This window comes from Oreochromis aureus, linkage group 2, assembly GCF_013358895.1.
Source record: "Oreochromis aureus strain Israel breed Guangdong linkage group 2, ZZ_aureus, whole genome shotgun sequence".
Classification (NCBI taxonomy): Eukaryota; Metazoa; Chordata; class Actinopteri; order Cichliformes; family Cichlidae; genus Oreochromis; species Oreochromis aureus.
The window spans coordinates 13,554,130-13,572,765 of NC_052943.1; the positions used below are offsets into that span (position 1 = coordinate 13,554,130).

General features: G+C 41.4%; 4 protein-coding genes across 4 annotated transcripts; all 4 read right to left on the minus strand.

Moving 5' to 3' along the window:
* Positions 1-191: 191 nt before the first annotated feature.
* LOC116333863 (zinc finger protein 347-like) lies at positions 192-5,976 on the minus strand. Its single transcript, XM_031757179.2, has 4 exons — positions 5,565-5,976; positions 2,916-3,016; positions 2,756-2,834; positions 192-2,428 (listed from the first exon to the last, which is right to left on the minus strand). The coding sequence occupies exons 1-4, from the start codon at positions 5,857-5,859 to the stop codon at positions 1,620-1,622; spliced, it is 1,284 nt and encodes a 427-aa protein (XP_031613039.1). The 5' UTR covers positions 5,860-5,976; the 3' UTR covers positions 192-1,619.
* A 493-nt stretch (positions 5,977-6,469) lies between these two features.
* On the minus strand, positions 6,470-10,340 carry smtnl1 (smoothelin-like 1). The gene is made up of 5 exons (XM_031738363.2): positions 10,122-10,340; positions 8,138-8,733; positions 7,924-8,038; positions 7,656-7,807; positions 6,470-7,286 (listed from the first exon to the last, which is right to left on the minus strand). The coding sequence occupies exons 1-5, from the start codon at positions 10,212-10,214 to the stop codon at positions 6,902-6,904; spliced, it is 1,341 nt and encodes a 446-aa protein (XP_031594223.1). The 5' UTR covers positions 10,215-10,340; the 3' UTR covers positions 6,470-6,901.
* A 1,749-nt stretch (positions 10,341-12,089) lies between these two features.
* On the minus strand, positions 12,090-13,824 carry LOC120442302. The gene is made up of 6 exons (XM_039618626.1): positions 13,690-13,824; positions 13,550-13,605; positions 13,265-13,477; positions 12,894-13,169; positions 12,244-12,801; positions 12,090-12,156 (listed from the first exon to the last, which is right to left on the minus strand). Exons 1-6 carry the CDS (start codon positions 13,713-13,715, stop codon positions 12,107-12,109), a joined length of 1,179 nt encoding a protein of 392 aa, XP_039474560.1. The 5' UTR covers positions 13,716-13,824; the 3' UTR covers positions 12,090-12,106.
* Positions 13,825-16,478: 2,654 nt separating this feature from the next.
* Positions 16,479-18,262, minus strand: LOC116318951 (sericin 1-like). Its single transcript, XM_031738256.2, has 6 exons — positions 18,215-18,262; positions 18,082-18,137; positions 17,707-18,012; positions 17,345-17,620; positions 16,675-17,252; positions 16,479-16,598 (listed from the first exon to the last, which is right to left on the minus strand). Exons 1-6 carry the CDS (start codon positions 18,238-18,240, stop codon positions 16,587-16,589), a joined length of 1,254 nt encoding a protein of 417 aa, XP_031594116.1. The 5' UTR covers positions 18,241-18,262; the 3' UTR covers positions 16,479-16,586.
* Positions 18,263-18,636: the final 374 nt, after the last annotated feature.

An 18,636-nucleotide genomic window follows, 5' to 3' on the forward strand; every position in this document is an offset into this window, starting at 1 on the left:
ATACTTAAGTGTGGGCAGGGTGGAAAGAGGAACAATGTGAGGAATTTCCCCCAGTTTCCTTGAGAGTCCCCCCACCCACAGTGATTCGGTGTGACCAGGCCTTAAGACATTGTCAGTGCTGGGGGTGGGGGGGGGCACAACACTGCACTCTAGAGGTGCAAAATGAAACTCTTCAGGCATCGAGTAAAAAAGCAACTATATTTATTCAGAATATCCACACTGACTAGCATATTATTGCCCTATCTATCCAGGAAGTACAAAAAAGAGGAAAAGAGCTGTGAAAAACGACAACAGTAGAGGTAGTGCGTTTTTAAAGGAAACATTACACATGTAAAAACAACCGTTATAAGTAATGATTCATGTTTTTCGTTCTCAATTTGTTTAAAGTTCAGACTGAATTAAATCTTATTATTTGAGGAAGCTCGGCAGTTACTTAAAAGTATCCCTATAGTATATAAAAGCAGCTTTACATCAGTGGATTTGAACTAAGCCCGGTAACTTGAGGGTTAACCTTTCTTCTTGCAGGTTGGACATCGTCATGGTAACTCATGCTGCAGACCAGTGTGGGTTATATTTGAGATTAGAGATCAACAGGTATAAAATCACCACCTATCAGCTATCAGATCTTCATAGTTTTCTAATATTACAGTTTGATCTTGTGTAAAATCAGCCACTCTGCTGTCACTTATCCATCTTTGTAATTGGTCAGATGCTGCCAACGCCACCCCTTTGATATGAACACAGAGAGGAAACCCTGAATTAGCCAGCTGATAACCAGCTTCATGTGACTGCTTATCCTGATTACCAGTGTTAGGATAAGTGAATCCAGATAAAGGGAATAACCTGGGTATGCTGAACGTGCTTCCTAGAACAGAGTCTGGGGTCAGAAAACAGAAATTTAATAGATATCAGTTTCCTGCAGTGGGCAAATCATTGAGCTGGAATGCTTTCTAACACTGTATTGAATGTGGTGCATAAATAAAATTCAGAAAAACTCAAATCTGGCCACAAACAGTCTTGTCGTGGTGTTTTATCGGTACAAAAGTGTGCTATAAAATGCGCTTTAACCAAAAATGCGTAGCGTATTATATTTGACAGCATTTTCGGAGACTTCTAGTGCAATTTTTCCCCCCTGACAAACCTAAATAAATTGCACATTACATTTTTAAGGTATTAATCCAAAAAAATATGAAACAAAGTTAGACTCATATATGCAAATTAATATTCAAATATTATTTTTAAAAACTCGTCGGAAGGTTCAGTAATTTCATTAAACATTTTTTGGCAATTATTTTGTGGTTCAGGCTTTAAATGACAATTGATATCCCATTTTGAAATAGCACAGACCAAAACAGAAGTAATCCACAGTCACCCACTGCTAACTGTGACATGGTTCTTTATTTCAGTGTCTTCATTTGAGGATCTGTTGTGCACGCTCGAGAATAGAAAGACGGTTTTCCTGTAATTAAAAAATCTGAACAGCGATCATGCTTGTTTGTGTCAGCGTACCTGGAATCTACAAGTGCGCGTGATCCAAAACAGTTTTACACTGTGGCACAAATGACAGTAAAAGTGCTTCTAAACTGCAAAGTCTATCAAGTCTTTCTAATCCGTTGGGGTCAGAGCGTCCCGTTGGTGTGTGTGATCATGTGTCTGCGAAGGTTGCTGGGGTTGTTGAAACTGGCTGTGCACTGACTGCAGGTGTACGGCTTCTCTCCGGAGTGTGTCCGCAGGTGGATCTTCAGACTGCCGTTCTGCGTGAAGCGTTTTCCACACTGCGCACATGCGTACGGCTTCTCGCCCGTGTGAATGCGCATGTGGATGCTAAGTGTGGTCTTATTGACAAACGACTTGCCGCACAGAGAGCAAGGGACCGGAGACTCCCCGGTGTGACTCGCGCGATGTACTATGAGGTCTTCGCGGCTGTGGAAGCGCTCGCCACAGAAGTTGCAGTCCAGGGATTTGTTGGCGGTGTGAGGGAAGACATTCTGCTGCTGTGGGAACTGGCTCATGTGACTGGGGTGCCCCACCTGACCCTCAGTTACTACTAGTGGTGATTTCAATCCAGGGTTCAATGCTGTCGGAGCCATTTGTGTGGAATTATTTCTTTCAAGTTGGTTGTTTCTCACCAGTCCGGCACTGTTATCCTGTGTGACTCTCATTGGAGCTCTGTCACTTGCGCCGGTGGTGAAATTCAGGAGGTTGTCGTGGCTGACGTGGTTGGACAGAGAGCTAAAAGCCTGAAGCTCAGACGCAGAGAAGAGGGTGTCACTTTCATCCTGTAGAGGCCCTTCGCCTCGGCCGTGAACGCACACGATTCTCAGCTCCTCATTATCACCTGTTGAGCAAGAGGAACCAGCTGGCTCCAAATTCTGAGCTCCTGTTGCAACACCGCCCTGCAGGCTGTGGTTTCTAAAGTCACCCTGATCTGAAAAGACAGAGAACAGAATCTTTAAAGGCCACTATCGAAGAAACAGCAGCGCTTAGGCCAGTCTTACTCAGCACTCATCAATGAGGAACTGCTTGTGTGTAATTTAGAAAGAGAGACTTTCTATCAGGTGCTTGACGTCTGATCTACTTTCTTCCTCCTATTCTCGGCCTTGCCTGGTTTAATAGTTTTTCAGCCCTAAGATAGAAGATAGACAATCTAGGCTTTAAGAATCTGTGTGCTGTAGTGATGACAAGTAAAGACATAAAATACAAATAAAAACAATAATTAATCGGCCCTTTAAGCTCACTTAAAAATCCTACTCACCACCAATATCTGGGCCACATCCTCCCACATCATCCTCATCTTTGATTAGAATGACATCTGGACTCTCCACATCTGCACACTAGCACATTAAGGACAGCTATGCATGAACAAACTAGATTTCAAACAGAGCTACTGCTATTCATTTATGGATTGCATGTACCTGCACTTGAGCTGCAGAGGAGGTGGTCTTTTTCTCCGACTGCAGGACGATAGAAGCAGCTTCCCCACCCGCCTTTTGAGCCACTTGTGATTTGATGAGAACTGAAGAAGGAAAGGAAAGGAAAAGACATTTTTATTATTCATTAATCTTTATTTAACCAGGAAGTGAAACTCCTTAGATTAAGAATATCTTTTGCAAGAGTGTCCTGTCCCCAGATAAGCAGCAGCAACCTTTTTACCACAGAGAAGAGCCCCCTCTAGATTTGAACCCAGGACCCTCCTACTTTGAGGGTAACTTAAATAATTGTGACCACAGATGGTTTTGATGTAGTCACAGAAGAGCAACAATCATACTTTTACTGTCCTCAAACCCACAACTGTTTTATAAGTATATTAGCTGTACTGTTGCACCACACAGGAAAGACTTGTGGTGGTTAGTTTTATTTCAAGCAATGTTAACTGCAATGCTAGTAAATGTATAAATCACTGAACTACGGAGCCACACTGAATATGCACGCTTCAAAGCATTTTTATTCGCTGACACTTATAGAGTGTGACAGGCCTGGTGGTGCAGTGGTCAGTATTGTCATCTCACAACAAGAAGATCCTGCTTTGAATTCAGACTATGTGGAGTTTGTGTGTTCTTTCTGCGTGGGTTCTTTACAGGTACTCTAGCTTTTACCCACAGTCCAGAGATTAGATTCATTTTCACACCTACAGTCTAGATGTGAAAGTGCAACCCTGAATTGGATAAGCAGAAGAAAGTGTAAGCTTATAAAGTCTTTGAAATACAGAACAATTTTGCAGCACTATGCAGGTTCCTCATATTGTGCAGGCCAGAGTTTTTACAGCTGATCATTTTTTAATATTTCTAATGTTATTTCTTTTTGAGTTCATACTTGGTTTCATTTCTGGCGTGGCTTTGCTTGTTAGCCAAAAAATGCATGTTTGAAAGTGGTTAGTTTTTATAACTAGTTTCCGTGTTACTTTTACCGCAAGATTTAGCAAAACCTGAACATTTATTGCTATGTAAACACAGCACTTTTGAAGAGTTGAGTCACAGTCATTTAGACATCCTGGTCTCAACAAATATTTGCACCAAAGCCTTACTGCGCAGTTTGTAATACCAAATATGGACAGGTCCTCTATATTTTTATTAAATATTTGATTTACTTTCAGTTAGCTATTTGTTCATCTGTTGGTATCAGTATTTATACGAGCTGAAAACGAAAGATTTTAAGAGTCAAGAAGAGACTGGGGCGCAACTTCCCTGTTGGTGTCACGTGTGTTTGCTGAAATGAGCTGACAGGAATACAATGAAGGAAGTTCAACACAGCCACGTTTTCTTTGCATTAGCTGGCTCAATAACTCCTAATACCCCAGCTGGAGATAACAAGCATCACAAAAGCGGGCTCTGTGTGCGCTCACATAAAAACGAGTGTTTCACATGTCATATGATTCCTCTTCGCACAAAATGATCCCTGTGAGTGTCGCCTACTCCAGTCAAAGGTCTTGTTAGAGGATGATGATAAAATGGTGATAAAAAAGACATTAATTAAGTGCCTTGAGCTGACAGTTGTTGTGATTTGGAGCTATGCAAATAAGACTGAATTCAAAATTGAATTGAATTGCATAAAAAAATAAAACCGTAAACTAAAAAAGGGATTAATGCTGCAGAAAATTATTAATTAAGCAATCCAGCCACTTTTGAGACACAGACAGCTCTGACTTTAAGCTTGATATAAAGTTGGTATGCTATTAATCAACCTTCAGATTCATGCAGAGCGTAAAAGAGTCAATTAATGACACATAACAAATGTTAGGGAAATCTGTTTATGCTCTGTGTCTGCAAAAAAACAAGTTGACATGTCGACACCAAATATGATACGGAACTTAAAACTCAGGGAATTACTGGCATCTCTCTATGGTCTCTGTGGTTTACGCCACTCAATTACCTGACAGTGAACACAATAAAAGTGACAAAACATTACTTTTCCTTTTTTTTAACAAAAATGTCTATAAAGGAAATGTAATATGAAAGATCATGTAAGACATTTATTTTTAATTAATCATATTAGTGATTTATGATAACCTCTGTCCATAAATAACCTTATGGGTTGATTTAATTGTGGTGAAGACTAAATGTATTTAAAGGGACAGACACATGTTCTGAGTTGAGGTTGGACTTGTTATAATTCAGCATCACATACTTTAAGAGGAAATTCCACTTGAAAATTATTTTAGACTGAGGCTTTGAATAAGCGTATCAAAATGTGTCTTTATTTATTTGTGTATTTGTTTTTGTTTGTTTATTTATGTTTCGGTTTAGCTGACCATAATTAAATTTAAGTAAGTGAGTGAATTCACATTTAATAAGCCGAATGAACTTTTATCACCACAATAAAAAAACCCGCTGGTTCTGTTATCTGTGTCACATGACCAGGGCCAGCTGTGTCTGATGCGCGGTACTACTCGGCACATCTGCATTTTCACAATCAACTCTTTAAAGTAGCTAAAGCAGCTGTTTTATACGTTATTAGTTAGAAGTAACTAGCAGTGGGTATTTAATAGTTAATGATATAATTGTGCGGGGGCGGAGTGTTACTTGTTACTCGAGTATGAAGTACTTTTAAAGTGAAAGTATCGTTACCTTGTGGCTTAGCTCGTGGTTTGGTTATGTTTCCTCTGATGGGAGAAAAGCGGCTCGCTGGTCGATTAGTTCTGGTTTGTAGCCTGAGGGAGAAGAGCTCACTCCTCATAACCTTCATCCTCGTCCTCAGGTTTTCGTTTTCCTTCAAGCTCTGGGTTAAATGCAGACGGAGAGACGCCGAGCTCTCCGAGAACAGCTGGCTGATTTCTGCCACCGCCGCTTTCACCAGCACGTCCATAATGGACAAAAGCTGTGACTCCAGATTCAGGCTCCCCGGTGGCATGTTTGTGGACATGTTTCACTTTGCTGCCGCCGAGATTTGTGTTGGAAAAAAGGCGCAACACGGTCAGTAGGTTAGCTTAACAAAAGAGACAACACAATGGCCTTCCTGGTAGCATGATGCTGATTACCGTAATACCCAGAAAGCAGGGACACTGGGAGGTGGGGGGTGATGTTTGGCTGGTGATGATGTTTGCTTGGCGTGTGTGTTTGAAAAGAGCAATTCCTGTAGTTTTGAAGGCAATTCTTGGTTGATATAGTTTTAGTTGCTCAACAGTTGGTTTCGTGGTATTAGTTTGTTTCGATACAGCAAATTTGTCAATGGGTTTACATTTTTAAAAGGCCTCCCATTAAAGAACATGTTGTCTGGATGGTAGCATATGATCCTCCAAAATCTCTCTACATATTTAAACATAATGATGACTTCACATGTGAGTGGAAATTACCCCATCTATGTAGATTAATGTTTCCCCAGTACCATCACAGTAGCAGACCAACTTTTCTTTTGGAAGCTTTTCACAGCTCTTGTAGCATCTTTTGTCTGCCTGAAAGCCCTGAACATTTGCCCACACAATTTTTCACCATGTCATAACCCCCTCCCCACTGTTACCTTGTTCACAGTAACAATCTGGAACAACTTACAATTTTAACATCTGACCAGAAATAGTTTAACCTTTTCATGTGTATTATGAAAAAAGTAAATCCGTCACACACTCTCTCAAAGTTCCCTTATTGCACAAGCAACTTTTTAATTCACAAGATCTTTGTTTCATTATTATTTTTTCATAAATACACAGCAATTTCTTGCTTTTCGTGCTCAGAACAACATAAAAAACAGCATATCCGTAAATGGAAAAAACACACACAGAAGTACATTTTGAAACACGCTGTAACTACGAGACATCATCATCACCAGTATTTTAGTTTTGAGTGATTTTTTGTTGTACCTCATTACTCCGACAGTAGTCAGTCCAACAATGCCAGACTAAGACTTGCTCCTTGTAGTACCATAAACAATCTTTTTGGTCTTTTCAGTCTTTGTGTTTGCCAGTGTCTGTCTAAGACTCTGCCTCGACTGATGAACTCTGACCTTCCTCCACCTCACAGCTCTTTGATGGACTCTCCTCCTCATTAATGCCCTCCATCTCTGTACCGTCTACTGGTTTATCCTCCTGACTGCTCATCGTCTCGTTCTCAGCAGACTCTTCCTCATCCTTCTCGGGCGACACCTCTCCTGCTGCATCGTCTCCTTTCTCCTTCTCTTCTTCCTCGTTACCAGCCTTCTCTTTCTCCTCCTTCTCTTTGTCCTTCCTCTCTTTCTCTATTTTGGAGAGGCTGTGGCACAGGGACTGGACATATGTGAACACGCACATTGGGTCTGGGTTGTTACCCATCATGAGCATGTCACTCACTTCCAACAGAGGGCAGCAGTCAGCCAGGGACCTGTCAGGGATACACAAAGGAGGGGAAAGGATAAAGTTGAGGTGACAAGGGCGCAGTCATTCATAGTAATATGAATACGAAATTTCTAACCAGGTGCATTTACTTTAACAGTGTCATTCCATACATTGTTTTCCTGAAACTTTATTTTTAAGACAGCCGACACGCTGAATTTTATTTTAGTTACATTCTTTTCACAGCAGTTCTCCTTTTTTTTTTAAATTTCCGTGACCTTGTTATATTATGTGCTGCATGTAAAGTTCCGACTCTTAAATATTGTAATTGTGTTATTCAGTCTTAGCCATTTTTATCTTTCATGTGTGATGATGTGCTGAACTGAACTGAGAGAAGAAAGAATGAAGAAATCCATACTCTGCGGTTTTGAAGGCCAGCGTGAAGTTTTTCTCCCTCTCCTCTGGCTTCAGTGAGCTGTAGTCAAAAGAGTCTGGAAAGAAACGATGAATCAGAGCGCAGAATGCCATCCCATCGCACCAGGATGACGAGAAGTTTTCTATGTTGATGCCCTAAAAAGATCAAGAGACAGACACATGGGAAGAGCATCTTAAATGAGGTCTTCTTTTATCTCTGGATCTAGAATGCGGATGTGTCGCATTAGATAAAGATTTAACGTTGAGCTCACCTCGTAGTTCCGAGTCTTGTTGCGACACCACTGAAGTATCTTCTGTTTGATTGAAGCTCCTGTAGCCCCAGCAGCAGATGACTTCTGAATCTTAAAGTTGCGAGGTATTGGTGTCCTAGCAGTGTTGCAACACAGTTTCTGGTTTAACCTCTTGAGGAACATTTTTAACTGTCACACTCTAATTTGAGGTACTAAGCATCATGTAGTTACTCACTCTGGTGCGCCCTTCTGGAACTTGGCGATGATGTCGTTTTTAGCAGACGCTCTTATGGAGCGTGCAGAGGGTCTTGGTCGAGAGAGAGAAGAGGAGGAGGGGCCACTCTTTCTTTTGGGCTTGGCCTGCTTTTCTGCTTCCTTTGTCTTTCCTTTGTCCTTTGGCTCTGCATCTACCTCCGTCACTTGTTTTTTCTTCTCTGCCTCTTGTTCTTTCACATCTTTACCTTCTTCCTTTTTCTCTTTCTCTTTGTCCTTCATGTCCTCTCCATCTTTTCCAGTCTCACCACTCTGGATCTCTGCCGCTTGCCCTCCTTTCTCGCTTTCTTCTGCCTCCTCCTCTTTATCTTTTCCTCCACATTCAGAATCCTTCACCTCAGCACCAATAGAAGCCTTCTCCTTATCTTGTGCAGCTGCTTCAGTATCACCTTCACCAGACTGTGACACAGTCTGAGGTTTCTTTGTGTCTCCTGACATCTCCTTTTCTGCCTCTTCTGATACAGTATCTTCCTCAGCCTTATCCTCGGTCTCCATTACCCTCTGACCTTCTGCTCCTTCCCCCAAGTCTTTATTCTCCACCACCTCTGGCTCGCCGGCCTGCACAAAAATAAATATGTGACAAACACTTGTAATACATGTCTGTGACAATAGCTCCATCACTTCTAAATTCTAGCCTTATACCAAGGCATCAAGACAAGGTGGAGTTTAAGGTGGAGTATTCAATGTAAGTAACAGTGTAGGTTACACAGTAATTTTCTTTGCTATGTATGCATGCAGATGTTGTGTGAATAGTTCCACTCACTCTCCAAACATTAACACAGTCAAATAACAAGCAAAAGATCCCCAGTTCAATCCCAGAATGAGACACACAATCCCTCTGGGTTTGGGTGAAGAAGGGTATCACATGTAGAATTTTGCCAGATCAGAGATCCGGATTTACCCACTGTGGTGACCCTTTGTGAAGAAGGGAGAAGCTTCTTCATAGTCACTGGTCTGTGGGGGCACTACATCACATGTTTTCTCTTCAGCATGACTCAGAAGATAGTCTTCCTCTTTTCTTTCAGTTATTCACATTTCTGATAAATATCTTCTTCTTTTCAGTCTTGTAAAGAGGAGCTTTTCTGTCTTTCATAAAAAAAAATGTATGAAGAATGAACAAAAGTTTGTATTTATTTTATTTATTTCAGATTTCTAATGCGAACCATTAGTTCATTTGCTGTGTGTTGTATTTTTTAGATATTTCTTTCATTAACTCTGATTTGTATTTTTAAAATTATTCTTGTGATTTTTCTGTGTTCTTCAGTTCTTCATGGTCTTGCTATGTGAAACCGTTTGAGCTGTTTACATGAAAGCTGTTGTATAAATAAAGTGGACTTTCCACAAGTTACTCGAGGGATAACACAGTCCTTGTAATGTGAGACCTGGAGCTCTGGGATTTGTTGAGTATTATAAATATATACCTCAAACAGAGTTTGAACTTTCAAGTGGAAAATTTGCCTTTTACAGTTTTAAAACCAATGACTTCACATCATATGTTAAAAATCCTCATGTTTAAAAAAAATTAATGCATACATTATTTGCTATCATCATGATTAAATAGGCCCATGTACCCTGTTTATTAATGACCTCCTGCAGGAACAGTCACACCAGGTCAGGCATCACAGCAGTGACTCATCAGTGGGAATAGGAAACTCCAGCGTTGTATGTGTGGCTTAGTGTGTGTCATGTGCACTACTTTGCATAACTTGTGTGTGAGTGTGTATTTATGTGTGTATGTGTCATTCTTCAGCCAGTAGTAAGAACAGGTGTAGCAAATGCAGCCAACAACCCCTTCTCCTCCTCTGCTGTCCCAACACAGCACCTGCTACAGCCACGAACACTCTCACTGCTTTTTCCCAGTACAGAACATGATGGACAGTCATTGTGGGTGATTGTGAAAATGATGGTAACGAACATGTAAAAATGAATAAATAAATAATACAGACCTGGTTGCTGTTGTTGTTGGTGTCAGTGTGATTGGTTGATTCTGTGGAACCGGATGCGTCCTGTTTGAGTGATTCTCCATCCATGGTGTCCATAAATGTGTGTGTATCGCCTGGATTAGAGGTCAGATCAGACTTTGGTACACTAACGTTTAATTCAGTCAAAGGTGAATCCTCTTCACAGGAGCCCCTCTTAATGTCTCTATGTCCCACTATTCCTGTCTGCCTTTCTCCCCTTCTCTGGCAACACTGCCCTGAGTTTTAACACGTGTGTGTGTGTGTGTGTGTGTGTGTGTGTGTGTGTGTGTGTTGGTTTGTGAATATCCGCCTTCACCCGACACCCCCGCCCTCTGCTTTGTAAGGATTCCTGTGCTTCTTTATCTGACCTTTTGGACAACACAGGTTCCCGAAATAGAGTTACAGTGACATAGGCTCAGTCCTCCAGGCCGGACAGCTGCGTCTGCTGTGGAAACCATGGTTGTACACACACACACACACACACACACACACACACACACACATATATATATATAATAAGCACTGAAACCATTAAAGATGCTTTCTCTCTTTTAGCAAAATGTCGACACAATTTAGCTACCACCTGTCCCGTTTATAAGCTCTTACCATAAAGTGTGGTGATTTAGAGTACTGTACTGTTGGGATGCTTAAATTAGTCAAAATAAAAGCAACAGTTCAACAATTGGGAAATGTACTTATAGCAAAAGGTCAATAAAAACAAAAATGAAACACAAATCAGCATGAGTGGGCTATCTCAGCTTTGTTCAAAGCAATAAAATCCACCTAAAATTTTTTTAAAAAATTACACACACACACACACACATATATATATATTTTTTCTTTTTTGAAAAAAAAAAAAATGTACCTGACAAGAAATTTTTCAGGCCTGAACCCAAATGTGACTTTTGAAGGCCTTTTCTTAGTGAATGTACATAATTTCCCTTACAGTAAACTTTCTTGAGTGGAATCAAATGGTCCATTTATCATTTCGCTCTAAACTCACAACAGTTCCCTCCCCTAGTACCATATATGTATGTGTACACACACATATCATATATACACACACACACATATATATATATATATATATATATATATATATATATATATATATATATATATATATAGATAGAGTAGAAATTAAATAAAGTTAGGACAGTTTCTGAGCTAGTTAGCATAGAATAAAACTGTTCCCATTAACTCAATCAACGCAACACAGATGGTTTTAAAAATAAAGCTCCCTCTATTACTTTATCTGACATCTTTTTGGGGGGTGCTACATCCTTCAGTCCTCCCCCTTGTCAGTGTACGTCGTTGGGACTTTAAAAATGTCAACACCTTCTTGTACATTATGACTCAAAACACAGCTCTTCATCTAATATAACTTGGATGTTTGTGAAAGGAGGAGGAGCCATGTGGCAAAGGGAGGGGGAGTTCAGCTATTTATAGCTACCCTCCTATAATCGAGTAGATTACAGGATGTGCAGGATTCAAATTATTGCCTGTAGCTTAGGTGAAAGGGTTCCCAGTGAATTCCCCTTGTACTGCTTGTGCATCTACATTTTTTGCAAACCCCACCAGGGAAAGTAAACACTTCCAGTATTTTTTAATGTTAAATACTTAAAGGCTTGTACAGGTTACTGCTAGTGTAAGATCCACCTTAACATATACATCTACAACTTAGCACACTGGATGCCCTTCTTGACAGTCTGTGCTGGGTAAACTTGCTTATACCAGGCCATAAGCAAGAGTGTCCACTTATGGCCCACTACGGGTTGCCAAGAGAAAACCCAAGTAGTTCCCTTAAGGTCATAAACCCCACATGGGCAGGTCTAAATGCAGGCGTGCATTCGGTCTTTTAACAGATAATAAATTGAGCCCAGTAGTTACATTACATGGAATTTCTCCAACCTTAGTCATTCCCACACCACCACTAATAAGAAAAGTGACCAGGAGAATTTCATAAGACTTTATTGATTAAACTTGTGCTCACGCCTTTGAGATTCAGCTAGTATTTTATCTGGAAGGAAAGAGGGAAAGAGTTAGTACAGTTACCATGTGCAGATAGTCACATGTAGGCATTTTAGGAAACATCCCTGCATAACACCTGTGTAGGAAGAAGCGGGTACTGTTTGGGCGCCAACCTGGTAGTAACCTCCCACCACTGGACTGCTCACATACAAGCTGGGAGTCTGAAGGCTCTCAGCTGCTCCAACAGTCCGCACTGACTGTGCAAAGCCAGGGTAGGGGTGGTCTTTCAGGTAGTGAGTGCTGTGAGCGTAGTCTTGTCCCTGCTCGTAGTCCTGGTTGAAGTGACTGACTGTGCCCACAGGGTACTGGCCGGTCAGGAACAAGAAGTCAAAAGAAGGATACGGACTACCCCACAGTCCACCCATTCCAAACTGTCCTGTGGAAAAGCCTGGGGATGCCAGTCCACCCGCAGCAGCAATAGCCTCCATCGTAGCTGGGACAGTCCTGCGACCTAGTTCTTCTGTCTCTGACTGGTAGTCCCCAGCCTCAGCAGCCTTCTCATAGTGGGACAACTCTCCTGGTTGGTACGCAGGTACAAGCGCACCAGGCTCATCAGCTGTGCCAGAGGCAAGGCTTTGAGGGTTGGGGGATGATTCCTCACCGAGCTTATGAGGTGGAACAGCCCAGTTGATTTCTAAGGAAAGGAAAATTTAAGCCAAGGTTACCAAGGATTCTGGTCAGGACTTCCTAATGATTGCATTTATACTGCATCATCACAGTAGGTACCAGCTGCAGGTTGAGAAGTTCCTCCAGTTTGTGCAGAGCCAGCTGTGCTTCTGCTTGCCTGAGCAGGAGCTGAGTAACTGGAGCCGGTGTATGGTGCTGGCACACTCTGGCCAGCATATTGTGAGAAACCAGGCTGCTGCACTGCGACACCTCCATACTGAGCATTGTAAGGTACAACTACAGAGGATGGGTATGCATAAGGTCCTCCCTTGGTCAAGGCAACATTACCTGCAGTGTTCGTGTTACTGCTACCGGAGGAAGCACCAACATTTGAACCTATGAGAAAGCAGAATACCTTTTAGTAATGCAAGCAATGCACATTTAAACTCATGAAATATTTTACTGGTTATAAGCTGCAGGCTGAACAGTACCCCCAGTTAATGTAGAGCCAGCTGTGTATCCACCGGCCTGAGTAGGTTGAGAAACACTGGAGCTGACATATACTGGGACTAGAACCCCTCTGTATTGAGGGCTGTAGGGAACAAGCCCTGGAGTCAAGTTGGCTAAAGTTCCTCTTGGGTTTGAGGCAAGATTATCTTCAGTGTTTACACTAGTTATCCTGTATTGAGTGCTGGGATTAGAGCCTGGGTGAGAAAGAACTGAAATTAATGAAGATTTATCACAAAGTTTTGTATGTTTAGGAATGTTTCACCTACCTTTCTCAAGAGGAAGGCCGCATACATCCACAATCAGCAAGACAAAAAGGGAACCCCTGAAACCATTTGAAAACATGAATCAAGTGCCTGCAAAAAGTTGCCAATTGTAAACACAAAACCCAACTACACCTGCCACATACCCCAGCGAGAGGCTTGCAGTCATCATTCTGAAGGCAACCAGTAGAATAACTGCCAAAGGTGAAGGGTTAAAAATGGTGCGAGAGAGCAGTCTTAACCAGTCAGAGCTTAACGAAGTAACGGGATACACCTGCTGGAAAGGTGACTCAAGCTTCAGTCGAAGATAACGAGTATCATAACAGTGGCTATCAACTGGGCCTCAACAATCAACAATTCCTATATGAAGACAGATAGTCCAATCAGAGACATTATCAGATGATAAAAATAAAATGATGGTAAAATCTAGAAATAGTATGAAAAATAAAGATTTAAAATGCAACACTGTTGCAAATGAGACAAGTGATTCATGTGGCAGAAATGTATAGTATAAAGTATAAGTATAAAAGCATTTATACATTTTGTGCATCACATGTCACATCCCAGTGATAATGTGATGTACATTTGCGCTGCTGTAACTACAGCTGGGTTTTATTTATGGTGTTATTAAGGTACTAAAGGTGCAGCTTAACAATGTGCACATATAAAACATATTCAGCCAACAGACAGTCTTTAGGGCACTTAAACATGCTGTAAATAAAGGAATCAGTGGAGATGTAACACTTTTAAATGGAAACTGTCAATATAATCTGGGTTAACCAGGTTAAGCGTTCAGTATAAGTTATCACAGTGATTCCCCAGGTAAAAACAGAGCCACGTCTGTGACATGTAAAGCTTTGAGATCGACCTGCTTGCAGACTCATTAATCTCGTTTCATAGTTACACCTGTTAGGTGCAAGGAGCTGCTGACTACCCTACAACAATCTCACATGATGTAGATGTCGAATTCTGAAAAATAACCAGGGTTCATTTGCATTTGTTTTTGTTATTTAGATGATTCCATTTTTGTGGAAATCTAAGCAGTTTTATGCTAATCATCAGTGCATCCAGTTCATCTCTCACTGTTCTGTTGACCTTTTCTGTGAGATGTGCGAACACTGAGCCAATACAACCCTTATTAGACTTCTAGCTTTTTGAACATTTCAGCAACATTACAAACTTGTTAGGAAGAAATGTGCAATAAAAATGAAGTTTAATTAAAATTCACTTTAATGGGAAATACAATAACTTGTCTCATGTAGGTCCTAAAACCATCTCTCATACACAGAGTTTAAATCATTTTGAATAATGTACAGCTGTTGTTCACAATAACAATAAACCAAGAAAGTGCTTAAAATGAATTATGAATTGCTATATATTTTTTAATAACATAATGACCCTTATAAAAAACATCACATGCCACAAGTGCAGATAACAGTACCTCAGAACAGATTAAGACCAACTACAGTTACAAAGTACTTCCGCATGAAAATATAGGTGAAATAGAATAAGGTTAACTGACCCCTGCTCTTGAGCAGCACGTAGGGATGGGGGGAAAGGGAAGATCTCTTATAATAATTATATAGGAACAGCTCCAAAACCAGACCCTACATTTGCTGTTGGCTCACTCTGAACAGCATACAGAGAGAAGCAGCAGTTCACAACAGATGACTCATGGCAGTCTTTATAAGGTAAGCCCTACAATATGAGAGCAATAACCTCAAGGATCATATCATCCCATATGGTAAAACACTTGGCAAAAGTAGGGAGGACAAACGTCCTTTTAACAGGAATACACATCCAAGAGAAATAGACGCCTGCTACGACTAGCTGGGATGTTACAGAACAGTGAGAAGCAGCAATGAAGAGCAAAGAAAAAGCCAGACAACACACGATACACAAAGAAGACTGGGGGTTGGAATAAAGTGAGAAACAAGTAAACAAACAAATAACAAATTCTGCAAAAACCACAAATCAAAAACATACACCTCCAGAGTCCGAGAAAGCTGACAAGGCAAAAAACTGCCTTGGGGGAGCTGAAAAGGTGAGCTTTAACACAAATCTTAAAAATAAAGAGTCTATGTGCCAATAAAATAAATCATTCATTTACAGTTAGTGGTGAAAAATCATATTTAATATTTACAAAGTTTCAAATATTGAGGGCACTATGTGTAAAAGTCATCTCTATGAGCCAGTGTTCAAACTGTTTTTTGTTGTTGCTCATTTCCATGTTATCTCAAAAACTGATATCCCTGATATAGCCATCTCATGGCACACATCTATGGCTGTGAGTTCAGAAGAAGCCCCACCCAAACGCTGTTCAAAGCTTTTGCATGCTAGAGCCAGCCAGTCTAAAGGAAACTAATTTAAAGGGGGGGGACAGGGAACTGAAATTTCTTGTTGCAAACAGGAAATGAATTTGGGAGGTGCACCAAGACCACTATAATAAAAATAAGGATTTTAAACTGCATCATGCAAAGCTACTCTAGTAATCCACAAATAAAGATGGCAGTAGAAATGATCAAAATAGTCTTCCTCTTTGTTTTGGTCTTATGTGGCCTGCAGCAGAGTTACTTCATAAATGGTGGTTAATGTGAAAAGTGGAGCTGTAATGCATAGCTGCTGTTAGTCTTTCACATGGAGCTGAAGACCTCAAGTCGAGAGAGTAGAAAGCATTGTGGATTTATAAACGCTGTTAACACCTGTGTTGAAGTGTCTGCAAATCATTGACGACAAACTGTTGCATGTTCATTTGACATGCTGATTACAGAAACCACAGCATTCATCTGTGCTACAAGTTCGTGTAGAGGAGTGTTATTAAAACTATTGGCCACTTGGGGGCAGCATAATATAAACCTTGACACCACCTTATAAAGATGAAGTGTAAAGCTTCATTACCATCCACTACACATGCTACAGAGGAGACTGAAGTCACCGTTTCAAAACACTGAAAACCAAGTTTATTGCATCACATGGAGTCATTCCTATTGCAGCATTAACCAGTTCATTGTGTTGCCCAGTTCAGTAAGCTGATTGGATTCAGCTAGTATCTTTCCTGAAAGGCAAGAGGGAACGTTAGTACAATTACAACATGCAGTTGTGGTAAAATTTAGATATTATGGGAAACATACCTGTGAAACACCTGTGTAGGAAGAAGCGGGTACTGTTTGGGCACCAACCTGGTAGTAACCTCCCACCACTGGACTGCTCACATACAAGCTGGGAGTCTGAAGGCTCTCAGCTGCTCCAACAGTCCGCACTGACTGTGCAAAGCCAGGGTAGGGGTGGTCTTTCAGGTAGTGAGTGCTGTGAGCGTAGTCTTGTCCCTGCTCGTAGTCCTGGTTGAAGTGACTGACTGTGCCCACAGGGTACTGGCCGGTCAGGAACAAGAAGTCAAAAGAAGGATACGGACTACCCCACAGTCCACCCATTCCAAACTGTCCTGTGGAAAAGCCTGGGGATGCCAGTCCACCCGCAGCAGCAATAGCCTCCATCGTAGCTGGGACAGTCCTGCGACCTAGTTCTTCTGTCTCTGACTGGTAGTCCCCAGCCTCAGCAGCCTTCTCATAGTGGGACAACTCTCCTGGTTGGTACGCAGGTACTGGTGGTACAAGCGCACCAGGCTCATCAGCTGTGCCAGAGGCAAGGCTTTGAGGGTTGGGGGATGATTCCTCACCGAGCTTATGAGGTGGAACAGCCCAGTTGATTTCTAAGGAAAGGAAAATTTAAGCCAAGGTTACCAAGGATTCTGGTCAGGACTTCCTAATGATTGCATTTATACTGCATCATCACAGTAGGTACCAGCTGCAGGTTGAGAAGTTCCTCCAGTTTGTGCAGAGCCAGCTGTGCTTCTGCTTGCCTGAGCAGGAGCGGAGTAACTGGAGCCGGTGTATGGTGCTGGCACACTCTGGCCAGCATATTGTGAGAAACCAGGCTGCTGCACTGCGACACCTCCATATGGAGCACTATAAGGCACAGCTACAGAGGATGGGTATGCATAAGGTCGTCCCTGGCTTAGGGCAACATTAGCACCAGTATTTGCGCTACTTCCTCCAGTAGAAACACCAACATTTGAACCTTTTGAAAGAGAAATCCACACAAGACTTGCTGGTAATGTTCACAATAAACATTTGTAGTGTATCATGAAATATTCCATTATTTACCAGCTGCAGCTCGAACAGCACCTCCAGCTTGTGCAGAGCCAGTCGTGTATCCTCCACCCTGTGTGGAGCTAGTCGTGTATCCTCCAGCCTGGGCAGGACCAGAAGAACTGGAGCCAGTATATAATACTGGCACGCTCTGGGCAGCATATTGAGAGACACCAGGCTGCTGCACTGCAACCCCTCCATATGGAGCACTATAAGGTACAACTACAGAGGATGGGTATGCATAAGGGCCACCCTGGCCTAAGGCAATATTACCTGCACTGTTTGTGTTACCTCTACGGTGAGGAGTGCCTGGATAATAGCCTGAGGGAGAAGGAAACATTAATAGAAGTTAAGCAATACAGTTTGTCTATATTGAAAAGTTTCACCTACCTTTCTCAAGAGGAAGGCTGCATATATGCACAATCAGCAAGACAAAGACTGAACCCCTGAAACAATTTTAAAAGACCATTAAGCAACTATAATAAGCCAGAAGTTTAGAATTTAACATACACTTGCCACATACCCCAAGAAATAGTGTGCTGCCATCATTCTGAAGGCTACCAGTAACAGATCGTCAGAGGTGAAGGGTTATAAATGCTGCCAGAGAGCAGTCTTAACCAATCAGAGCCTAATGACCAAAAAAGAAACACCTGCTCGAAAAGTGAATCAAGCTTCAGCGTAAACTGCTCAGCTGTTTGAATGAAGATAACACATTTTTATCTGTGTTTGTTCTTTTTCTTGTTGTTGTTGTTGTTGATGATAATTATATTTTTATTGAAAGCAAATGCAACTTTAATCCAACCATTAATGCGCCTTTTCCTCCTCTCACTGTTCTGTTGATCTTTGTTGTGAACTGAGGCACAGCATCACCTTTGATCAGATTTCTAGTCTGTTTGAAAATTTCAGCGTCAATATAAAAAAATGTAAAAGAAAACACAAATAATG